Source organism: Epinephelus lanceolatus, chromosome 12 (genome assembly GCF_041903045.1).
Source record: "Epinephelus lanceolatus isolate andai-2023 chromosome 12, ASM4190304v1, whole genome shotgun sequence".
Classification (NCBI taxonomy): domain Eukaryota; kingdom Metazoa; phylum Chordata; class Actinopteri; order Perciformes; family Serranidae; genus Epinephelus; species Epinephelus lanceolatus.
Window position 1 is genome coordinate 13,435,559 of NC_135745.1, and position 12,109 is coordinate 13,447,667.

Genomic DNA, 12,109 nt, shown 5'->3' on the forward strand with positions numbered 1-12,109 from the left:
AATATGTGTGTCTTTGAGTTATATTTGTGTCTTTTTGGTCAATTTGTATCTTTTTGTTGTCATGTTGTGTCTCTGTAGTTTCTTTGCATCTTTTTGTGGTTATTTTGAGTCTCTAAAGTCATTTCGGGTCTCTTAAAAGGTCAATTTGTGTCTCTTAAAAGGTCAGCTTGTGTGTCTTTGAGATATAGTTTTGTCTTTTTGGTCAATTTGTGTGTTTTTGTAGCTATTCTGTGTCTCTTTGCAGTTCCTTTGCATTTCTTTGTGGTCATTTTGAGTCTCTTACCAGTTGATAGTTTGACTGACATTTTGCAGGTGACACTTTGGGCCCCTGCTCCTGAGCCCTGTAGCCCCGTTCTTTAATTCATCCATGCATGTGATCTCTCTTTATTCAGGCTTTTTTTTTCAAACCTGTGAAACATGCCAATAAAAAAGTCCTACATAATATATATACTGTGTAAACCTGTGTCTTCAAGGGTAGGTGCAAGCAACATGTCCCATACAATCTTATTATAGACCGCACAACAAAGCAGTGCCTTAAACATGACTGACATCATTATTGCACCATGTGTTAAGACAGACATGGGGGCTGAGGTTTTGCCAAGGACACATATCTAGCAAAACTGTTTCTGTGTGTGAGTATTGTGTTGACAAGTTGCAGGAAGGTCAACAACAACAGATATATATTGTCACCTGTTTTGTTTCGATCGGGGTTGACGCATGTGCGGGGTCACTAGGTTTGCTTGTCCAACCCCTTGACCTCCACTAGTGACAGCAGAATCCTCTCTGCGCACCTGACCAGTTGCTGGCCACCCTGCTGGTGTTTCTTTACATCTTAGCTGCCCCAAATACCACAGCAGAAGAAGAATGAGAAGGGTATGTGGCATGTGTAGGGTCATGGCTACACTGGTCTCAGGGGTTGTGTTGTTGCATTTATTATTGTTTAGACCGGACAGGAGTGTCAGTTACTGGCTAAAGTTGTAATTTGTATTCCAGTAATTACAACAATTATTTAAGATGAGAGTTTTTTGGTCCCAGGATGATGTTTTGGACGCTTTTGTAAATAGAAAAAAACCATAAAAGCACACAGCTAACTGTGATCGCAAAGAACTCCCAACAGTGGAGAACTAAAAAAACAGTTTTCTTCCATGGGATAAACAACATAAGGATGCTGAAAAGAACACAGACAGGAAACATTTTAGTCATGAGGCCATTACAATTTTTTGTTATGTTCACATGACCCAAATGGTTCTGATAATACAGATTTTAAGTTTTCCATTATACTAGCCTATGGCTCCTTTTCCTCTTCCTGTTTCCTGTTTTTGAACCTTTGCACCCCAGACAATTTTTAATAACAAAATATCCTGAACACAGCATTTTATCAGCCGTCAGGTCATTGTGACTGTGATCATAAATCACTTTCTGTGTCACATAGGTAATGGTAGGGACTTTGCTAGCATGCTGAGCTAATGTTGAATGATGGCGGCGGGCGGGCTGAAGGTCTTATGTCATCAGAGGCTTTAGTCGGGTCATGGCTGAGTCACTGAGCGAGGTCAGGGGGTCGGGTCAGTGTGTCTGTTGTGGCTGCTAGCACTCAGTCATCCAGACAACAGCTGAGCACTGTAACTGCCTTGTCAAGGTCAGCCTGTATTTCTGTGAGTGACACATTTTCTTGTGCAGAAACAGCTCAGGGTGTTAAGCAAACATGCCTCAGACGTTAGGTTACAAAGTAAAACAGTGTGAATCAGCTACATTTTACTGAATAAGACAAAGCCTTTTTGACCAATTTAGTAATTTTATTATTACCATTTTTTACAAAAAAAAAATTAGCATTTAGGAAACGTGTATGGAGAAACACGTGAAACCAAGCCTCTCAAAACAAATTCAAAGACTGAGACAAGATGGCTGATTTTCAATCTGTTGTTGAACATATGTAAAGCAGCTAGAACTGTCTTTTTGTACAAAGATGAACATTTTGCACATGTCGAGTTACTTTTATATCCTTTGAACCTTTGAGTTTCTGTGATAACTAAACTGAAATATGTTCGGGTTTTTTCAAGGCTGCACTAACTGACTTTGAATGAAGCGGAAAACGCTAAATCTGACTTAAAATCATCTTGGTTGCTATGGCTAAAAGCAAACCGTTGACTATCTGGCTAACAGGGTGCAACATTATCATTCATTAGTTTTCTAGCCACCAGATGAAGGTAAGTCCAATATCCACACTCCTCTCAGGTCTATTTCAGTCTCCATCAAATCCTGAGAAAAATATCTGTCTTCTTAGCTTGCCATTGCCAGATGTTTAGCTTGCTAGCTAATTATCTTGCTTAGCTTGCTAAAAGCATTTAGCTTTCTAGCTTACTACTGACATGTTGCTAATTTCCTGCCATTTGGCGCTGGGCTGGTAGGCTGCAGGTTCAAGAGAGCTTAGATTTCTGAAAATAGCTGGATTGATGAGAATAGAATTTTGTAAAACCAAAACAAGTAGCTCAAAGTTGCTAAAATGCAATTATTATGTGGGGTTGTCACTATTAGCAGCATTTTTTCACATCATACATATCTGTCTCTTTAGCTCTCTTTAGCCAGATATTTAGTTTGCTGTTTAATTATGTTGCTTAGCTTGCTAAAAGCATTTAGCTTTCTAGCTAACTAGTGAGATGTTGCTAATTTTTTGCCATTTGGCACTGGGCTGGTAGGCTACAGATTCAACAGAGCTTACATTTCTGTAAAGAACTGGGTTTATGAGAGGAAAATTGCCAAAACAATGAGCAAAAATGCTTTTTCTCTGTGGGTCACTATTAGCAGTATTTTTTTACATCATACATATCTGTCTCTTTAGCTCGCTAATGCCAGATATTTAGCTTGCTAGCTAATTATGTTGCTTAGCTTGCTAAAAGTGTTTCTAGCTTACTAATGACATGTTGCAACTTTTCTGCCATTTTGGCACTGGGCTGGTAGGCTACAGTGGGTTTCTAAAAACAGCTGGATGTATGAGAATAGAATTTTGTAAAACCAAAACAGTGAGCAAAAAGTTGCTAAAATGCTTCCCTGTGGTGCTGTCACCATTAGCAACACTTTTCACATCATACATAGTTATTTGTGTCAGAAAAAATATCTATTGGTGGAGGGTTTTTTTTCAAATCACCCATCTCTTTCAGTGAATTCATGCTAAAAAATAATAGTTAAATCAAAGTATCTGTGCCCTTTAGAGGTAGATGTTCAGCAGTTCTTGTCCAATTACAGCAATAAACGGACACCCAGTCTATTACACCCATGCCCTCTTGTCTGGAGATTCACTGCTATCAGAGTGTTGGCCTGAGTTTGCCGCAGTTGGAGTGTACTGGTCCAGCTTTTTGACACCCACAGGTGTTGGCATCCTGGGGTTTGGCGGTGGTTCTCGAGGGGATAGTGGAGGTCTCAGGTGGCTGTTGAGGACAAAGTGAGTTGGTACTGGAGTGCTAATGGGAGTGGGCGACTGAGACATCTCCACCTTAGCATCTTTGCTTTCTGGCCTCTTGTCATTAGTGGATTCACCAGTTTTAATCGGGATTCCACCATTCACCTTTGCATGAAGAGGGTCAACATCTGGAACAACAGCAGGAGCATGTTTCTCATCTTTGAGACCATTCTTTGAACTTTCACTCGGACTGAATCTTCTAGTTAAAAGAACATTGCTGTCTTCAGTCGTAGTTGTCGATGTAAACATACTGCTTTGCTCTCCTTTACTCAGCTCCTCCATCAGCATCTCCCTTTTCCTCCTCCATCTCACCATCGCCTTTATGGAGCTCACCAGGTCAACCAGACTTAGCAGAATGGACAATGAGGAAACACCCAGCATGAAGTTGAGCATTAAGGTCTTCTCAGTTGGTCTGGAGATGTAGCACTCAACACCATTTACGCAGGGAGCCTCGTAACAGAGGAAGCTCTTAGGAATGGACAAACCAAAGAGAAAGACCTGGCCTGCACCGAAAACCCCCTCTAGAAGGATCCGTAGAATTACAACCAGGAAGTAAGCACAGTAGAAACGTGGCGCTCCCCATTCACGTGGGAGGTCTTGAAGTGGAGCTTTATGCAAGGACAGTTCTCTTGAGGACCTTGAGTTCTCAAGGTTGAAAGGTGAACCTTCTTGAGTCCTGTCGCAGTAAGAACCTCCAAAATAGGGATATGACAAAACTTTATGCATGACGTAGGTTGCAAACAGCACATGGGGAAGACAGAGAAGAATGAGGTGGAAGAGCCAGAGACGGAAGACGGATACGGGAGCAAATGCATCAAAACACACATTAGAGCAGCCTGGCTGGATGGTGTTGCAGATAAATCTTTCCTGCTCATCACTGAAGAGGGTGAAGCCGGCCAGCAGGAGGACTAGCAGGCGTAGAACCAGCATCAGCATCCACCAGGTTTTGCCTGTAATCAAAAAGAGATGATGAAGTGAAGTCTCAAGTCTTTACACTCAAGTCTCAATTTAAGACTGAGGAGTTTCAAGTCATAATGCGCTCTTCACCACATGTAATGCCACTTAAACAATCATTTAATAATGTATTAAATTTACAAAAAATCATGAATGTTTTTAAAACTTTTTATTTATTTGTTGAAACAAGTTTGTCGAAAGTTGTTGCTCTTTATCTGTAATTTTTGACCCACATGTTTTCCATACTGCAGTTTGTTTCTGTTGACCGCCACATGCCACGCAAACCTTATCTTTGTTATTATTTTTACCAACTGCTGTTCAATAATGCGTTGTTAGTTCTTTTGGTTTTGCTCCTGCAACTTCACTGCATGCTGTCGGATTTGTTCAAAGTGGATCTAGGGGGAATTACGTGTCGACTTGTTAAATATTAATAGCAATGATCTTAGCTGATTTAGGAAATTAATTTATTTTTTGGCAAACTTTAAATAACATACTTTTTAATCATTGGTCTTGGGGGAAGGTATCAAGTATGTATAAGTCAAAAGGTTCAAAGTAAAGTCACAAGTCATGGCATTAAATTCCAAGTCGTGTTGCAAGTGTTTTTTCATTTTGTCAAGTCAAGTCTGAAGTCATCAAATTCATGACTTGAGTCCAAGTCACGTGACTCGAGTCTAAACCTCAGGTGTTAGATAAACTAAAGATGAAGCTGGAGTGACCCCAGTGGGGTAAATGGGGTTGTCGCAACAGATAATTATAAGTTAGGTTGAAGAGAAAAAATCAAATGTGTCAAACATGACAAGCTAATTTGTGAAGAAACTCCAGAAAAAAAAACAATAAATAGATTAAGTACTCTTAGTTGAATAAAACAAGCATGAAAATAAAACCAAGAGCATGACAAAATTACAAAAAAGAAAAACACAAATTCAGACACTGATCAGCCTCGGATTAAGAGAATATTAATATTTTTTTAAAAAAAATTCCTATTTGTTTAAATTGACAGCACTTAACATTTACTCTTTGTTTGGGTTACCAGATGTGCAATTGTCATCCTATAGTAAATACACTGATATAGTAACGCTGCTTTATTCTAACAATGTGAACTACGAAAGAAAAACTTACCCATAAAGGAGACACTGTGGCTGATAGTGATGAAGAGTAGATCTCTTGCTCCCATCATCCTTATTGTTCAGCGGTAACCCAGATCCCATAAGAAAACAAGACGATACTGTCAAGAAATGCTCCTTTACACTAATCCAAACCAGGGAGACGGTTGGGACTTGCTGTCCCCTTCAACACTGCTCCAGAATAACACTGCCGACCCTCACAGCTTGACACTAAATACAGACACCTCAAACATTTTCTTACTGCTGCTCACTGTTGTCTGCGGAGGCCAGGACCTGTGGAGAGAGCTATTCTTACCAGGCTGCCATCAAAGCATTGTTGGGATGTCGAGGCACTGGTCAACCTTACTGGAAACTGACAATCATACGTAGGCAGGCTTGTAATAGACAATTGTAACCTTAAGTCAGACAGCAAAATGGCCTTGGATCAATCTCTGATTCACATTAAGGTAACAATCATGCCACAAGACAAGTAATGATTATTATTTTAGGAGACACTTAAAAGCTAAGGGCAGCTTCATTTTAATATCAGCACTGTGAAACAAAATACTCCCCTTGTCACAAATTTATAAAACCTGCAAATCACACCAGACAAGAGCTTTCATCAAAAACACAAATTAACACATAAATAATTCACAACTGGCTTGTCTCAGTTTTTTTGAACTCTTTACACATTATACAAAGTTAATTTGCAAAATAATTATATTGAAGTGCTTTATTTTTCAGACAAATGAGAGAAAGACAAACATGAAAACCTGATCAGTCATTTGCCAGTAGCAGTTATGGAAATTAAATATACAATGGAAATACAAAAGAATTAATTTGTTAGCAGTTTCAACACATTTAAAAACTTGGCTCAGCAGTCAGGGTTTATCCTAATAAAATGAGTGTCATTGAAAAGTGTACAATAAGCTTCTGATTAAACCAGTGTTGGTGTGTACAGTATATTAGGGTTTGGGGGTTTAAATGGAAATGAAAGTATACTGCAGTGATGACTTCTTAATACTGGGGCATAATGTAGGATACTTTCTGTTAAGGACAGATCAACAGGACACACTGATGTTGTTGGTCACACGTTAGAGAAAGCAAATCACTGGAAGATCAGCTTGAGACAGCTAAAGGTTGTTATTACATGACTGTCTTTCCAACAATAAACCAACTGCTGGAAACAAAAGAAGACTCTTGTAAGACTTGTGATCCCATGAGACAGTTAGACCCACATTTGTTTAGTTTTCTTTGGTCCAGACTATTGTTGAAAAGCTCTGATCCCTTTTGCTCAGCAAGGTGTAAATCTCTAGACTGTGAACTTCTCAGGAACTAACAGTGCAGTTCCACTATACGCAGCCAGAAATTCACTCCCATTCATTGTGTATTGGAAGTGACGAATTATGCCATGGTACCTGCAATGTGGACATGACCATTTGAGAGGACATGACCATTTGAAAAATTCAAACGTGCTCAAATCAAGATGCGGCCACAAGCAACCAGCACCACTGGGTGGACATAAGTTTATGCACATTGGTCACATATAGTGGGGCTGCACCATGTTCCTAGATCTACACTCATGCATTTTTAGTCATTAGGTTTTAAAAAATAGGGAAAGCTGTAAAAATCCCTTAACTCAGAAACAACAATCAGCATCAATCAAACTGATTGACTATGAAGGGGTCAGCTGTCAAATAAAGACACTGGGGTAAAAGCCACTGAGCGTGAGACTTATGAGACTGGAGATTTTTTATTTATTTATTTATTTTCCAATGCACTGTAGATATACTGTTATCTTGCTCTGTAATACTAAATCAATAACAACAAAGCAGTGCTGTGTGGCCTCTTCACACCCTCTACTGACCAGCATCTACTGCAGAGTGTGCTTGTCAGACCAGTATACCCTGTTGGCTGTGATTATTGTGTCGGTTTGAGGTTGAAATTTCAGTTTTACAGTAATAGTGTATTTTGGTGCTGAATAAATTTGTAAGGTGCAAAATAACCCGGCATCTTTCTGCCATCAATAGAAGCCTCAATTCCAGAACATACCACTACAAAATTGGAATTGGGGTGAACTGACCCTTTAAATCAACACAAGGTGAAATGATAGTTTTGTCCAATACTAAAAATATCCATTAGATGTCATCAGCGAGGTGTGCTTACTCTACTCAAACCCTCTTTGGGGCTTCTTAAATTTGGATTGGCTCGTGGAAAAATCAGCCTGACAAAGTCATGTTCAGATAAAACCAAAGTCTGATGAATACTGAATCAGAACCTCTGGAAAACATGCTCATGTTATGTAGTCTGAAAGAAATGTGATAGCAATTGTTTTTATGTCCCCAAAATATAAATGTATCTGTTCCTGCTCCTTCCATCTTCAATTTGTTTGTCACTTGAAGTTTCAACCCTCAGTCTATTCAAATGAGGAGCATCACAATAAATCAAAAGGTAAAACAGACTACCTGAGTATCGAGAGGTGCGCTAGAAATATTGTAAACCTTGAATACAAATATTTCCAAAGGAGAAAACTTCCTAACACTTTTATTATTCTACGACTTGTCAAAGGAAATAAATAACCAGTAGAAATTCCAGTGCTACACTACTGTTGTTGAAATTCTGCAGGTGCTATGGGTTCAGGCAGCTGCAACTGTTCACGTGAGTTCACATAATCATAGTAAAATAAATAATATGCTTCACTGTGGAGTTGCAGGGCCATCTCAAAGGCAGGTTATGTCAAATTGTTCATATTAGGCCAGACACAAAACCAGAATACTGAGTTCCGATACATTAAGACAGGTTCAGGGTGCCGTGTCCTTGGAAGTTTTTGAGGGCGCCTTGTCCAGGACTTTCTTGGTTGGCCCAAAGCTAGATTTTCCCTCACAGATATAACCAGGAACTTCTCTCCTTCATGAACAGAAGAGATGAGGCACTGTGAAGGCATCGACCTCTCTGGCGTTCACCTCAACTCCCAAAACTACAGCTGTGGCTTCACTTTGTTGTCTCCAGTTTAAAGATGTGAAATCCAGAGGCTGATTTCGGGTTTGGATCACTGTTCCACCGACTTCTACATATTGGTACCCAAAGTGAAGTTGGTCTGTTCCCACTCATGTGTTTAGAGTTTTCTCATCCAGCCAGTGTAGCCTGATGCCAGTGTTCAGTATATGGCAGATTAATAGTGGTTAGGAGAGGATTGCAGGAACCCATCTGATCCCACATAGATTGTCTGTGCTGGCTGAGCGCTTTCTCGCAGCTCTCCGAACATCTTTGTACTTGTCATCACAAAGCCTGGAAATAGCCTGAAGAGAGGACATAGAAAGGGTTTTAATGGCAGAACCAAAATTCTACTTTCAATATCCACAGTATTTGTCTGTGTGGCGCAAACGTGTTCTCCCTGTGTCAGTGTGGGTTTTCTCAGGGTACTCCGGCTTCCTCTCACGATCCAAAGACATGCACAATTGGTGACTCTAAATTGGCCGGAGGTGTAAATTTGAGAATGTCTCTATGTGTCAGCCCCGCGATACTCTGGCATCCTGTCCAGGGTGTACCCCGCCTCTCACCCTCTGTCAGCTGGGACTGACTCCAGCACCCCCACAACCCCTAACAGGATAAGCGGTTACTGAAATGAAAGAGTGAATGAATAGTACAGCCACTTTGTGGAATATAAAATGTATATATAACATTAAATGATTCTGTTTGTGTGAACTTTGTAGCCCCTTTTTGACCAATAATGTCAGAAATGAAAGCACCATAGGAAGTAAATTCAAGACTTTTTGTACACATTTCCACCACTTCTGAAGATCTGTAAATATTAGGCAAATTAATCTGCTGAACCATTTAAAAATGCAGATACCCAAAAATGAAAACAGCAACACGGAGGCACCATGTTTTTCGTTGCAGTTTATTGTTACAAACTATAAACTCTATGGCACATGTGTAATGTAGCAATAGATGTTGCAAAGGGATACTGAAAACACTACAAGCACAGAATGCCTGTTTCCAAAGTAGCGACAATCTGCCCAGTGTTCTATGGATTTATTTCTGCTAACCACAGTGCATAAATTAGAAAATAAAGTTAAGAGTTCTGTAGAAGCAAAGAGGCACATGCATTGCTTTCTACTACAGTGTCTTTCTTGATACTACCACTGGGGGTGCTAAAGCAAGAGTTCTTCAAACAGAGTGCATCAGGGACGACGTCTTTTTGTAGGCCGACGCAGTAGCTAGCGTCACCCTGGCTCCCTCGTCAAAAAGTGTAAATGCAATTGGCAAAATTGAAAGACCTAACTTTAGGTGATAACCCACCTACACTGTGAATAGTCACGACTTCATGTCTCCACCATAATGAGGCTGTAAATCCTTGTTCAGCGTGATAGCGTTCTGTAGTCTCATTTAGCTACTTGTTAGCAACCGCCTTTTTAAAGACACCTAAAGGCCCTAAAAGTTTACGAATGGGATATTTACTGACATATTTTATGTCGTAAAAGAAAACATAAAAGTCTCTTCAGCTTGTGTTAACCACAAACCTTATTTCGATAATCCAACCAGAAGCCCATTCACGAAACCCATTGACTTAAAGGCGAGGGAACCAGGTGTGCAAACATGCTAACTCCTTTCCAGGTTTCAGGACTCATTCTTGCACCACTCTATTCTACACATAGCAGCTTTACATATATAGGAAGAAAAATAAAAAGGAAAGAAATGAAAAGCAACATAAAGACATACAGAGACAAGAGACTGAGTGAATGGACGGCTGAATGGAGATGCCTCACCTCTAGTTTTTGAGCCTTGTCTCTGCTGAGTGGCTCCAGGGGGAAGCTGAGGTTGTTGGACTCTGAGAGCGATCGCAGGTCAAAGTAATACTTGGCGTAAACACTGGACGGCACATTGATGTTGAACTGTAGCAGTTCCAGAAACTGGCGCTCCAACTCATTCCTGTTAGAGAGGAATGAGCCGGAGGTTCATTCATGAAATCAATACGTAAAATATACACAGAATACCAATACAAGTCCATGCCTTTTAAGCAGACATTGAATCTGGATCTTGAATCACATTCATGCGGCTGCAGCAGTCTGCTGTTGACCACTCAGCAACAGCTGGGCAGAGTGATTTTCATTTCCTTTACACACTGATTTAACATGTCCAAGAATTAATAGCAGTGAATCCAATCTTTTTAGTATCCTGTCCCTGCTGTGATGAAATCTTGCATGTAAGGCCAAATCTACCAGGAAACAATTCTGAGGGATTCATCTTCATCATCTGAGCTCACCCCAAACCTAATCCTAATTTGAATCTTCATTTTGAACCAAAGTCTTAAACATAAAACCAATCCCATTTCTTGAATGAAACTCACATGTCCTCCACAGTGATATCCTTAAGGATCTGGCAGTAGTCGACGTTCCAGACGGCCTGGTCGTCCCAGACCTTGGAGGCCAACAGGATAGCACCCAGAACGATCCTCTTCCAGTTACCTGGACAGATGTCAATCTCTGCATAGGTCAGGAGCCTCTCCAGGTAGACCTGCACGACAACACAGAAAAAGGAGACAACACCAACTGGGCATGAGGGTAAGGAAGTAGGCAATGATTTATATAGTCAAAAAAATACCAATCATATTGTCAAAAGCGATGGACAACACAACAGTTACACATTTAGAGCGTTCCTAAAATGGTGGATGATCTAATCTGTCTAACTCATTTATGGTCACGCTCAGCTCAGACATCTTGCATTCATCACTGTTTGAGACCCACAGACGACGCGGTATTTTGTGTGCACAGTCTTTTCACCAATTTACACACATCCCTGGCTTGTCTCAATACATCAGGGTGCGCTTTCCCCTGGGGCCTAAACAGAAACTGTGTGTGATTATGAGTGTGTGAGGGCAGAGTTTAACACAGGTCGCACCTTCATGGGAAAACTTTGTTAAGAAACTTGCGAATGCTTTTTCTTGTTTGTTTCCGTGAGATAAGCCACCCAGGATGTACACTTAGGTTGAGTGTTTTATATTATTGTTCACAAATTTAAAAGGAGGATGGTGGAGGTTAAAGAATCTTACCAGTGTGACGATGGCACACTCAGCAGTGAGCTGAGCGGCACTGAACAACGTCCTGACAAACCGGTAGATCTGCTTCTGCTCTGGGTCGTGTTGGTCGTAGTCCAGTGGCACCTCTGATTTCTGGAGGAAGATATGGAAGAAAAGAGGTAAAGAAAGGAGGGGAAGATAAGGGAGGGTTAAGGAAAAGACATACATGAGGATATTTAAAAGCACAATAATTACACTATCACCTTACAAAGAAAAAAATCCATACCTAATACTAACAAGTTAAATGGAGGCAAATTAAATGTTTAAAAAAAGAAGACATTTTTGTGTTATGAGAGCTGATGACGTCGTACTGAAAGAGGATGAAGCTTCTCATCGAATATATCCAGCAGCATCCCTCCTTCTGTGTCCCTGGAGGGAGAAAAAAAATACAAAGGCGAATTAATTATTAGAAATAACATTCTTATCAGCTGAAAGTCTTGCATTAATAATTACATATGATTATAGCTGATAAATGTTTTTAATTGCTGTTGATTTATAGATTACATTAATTTAATTTAT

The 12,109-nt window shown here is 40.1% G+C and overlaps 2 protein-coding genes across 3 annotated transcripts in view; both read right to left on the reverse strand.

The window, feature by feature from the left end:
- Window positions 1–1,833: 1,833 nt before the first annotated feature.
- LOC117272435 (gap junction delta-4 protein-like) lies at window positions 1,834–5,694 on the reverse strand. The gene is made up of 2 exons (XM_033651361.1): window positions 5,528–5,694; window positions 1,834–4,404 (listed from the first exon to the last, which is right to left on the reverse strand). The coding sequence occupies exons 1-2, from the start codon at window positions 5,583–5,585 to the stop codon at window positions 3,263–3,265; spliced, it is 1,200 nt and encodes a 399-aa protein (XP_033507252.1). The 5' UTR covers window positions 5,586–5,694; the 3' UTR covers window positions 1,834–3,262.
- Window positions 5,695–7,248: 1,554 nt separating this feature from the next.
- The window catches only part of LOC117272516 (cyclin-Y-like), a 29,796-nt gene continuing 24,935 nt past the window's right edge, over window positions 7,249–12,109 (reverse strand). For both annotated transcript variants that reach the window (XM_033651482.2, XM_033651481.2), the window contains 5 exons: window positions 11,902–11,959; window positions 11,564–11,683; window positions 10,862–11,028; window positions 10,281–10,443; window positions 7,249–8,810 (listed from right to left, as the gene is read on the reverse strand). In XM_033651482.2, the coding sequence (XP_033507373.1) occupies window positions 8,694–8,810; window positions 10,281–10,443; window positions 10,862–11,028; window positions 11,564–11,683; window positions 11,902–11,959 (625 nt within the window). In that variant the 3' untranslated portion in view covers window positions 7,249–8,693. The remainder of the gene's footprint in view (window positions 8,811–10,280; window positions 10,444–10,861; window positions 11,029–11,563; window positions 11,684–11,901; window positions 11,960–12,109) is intronic.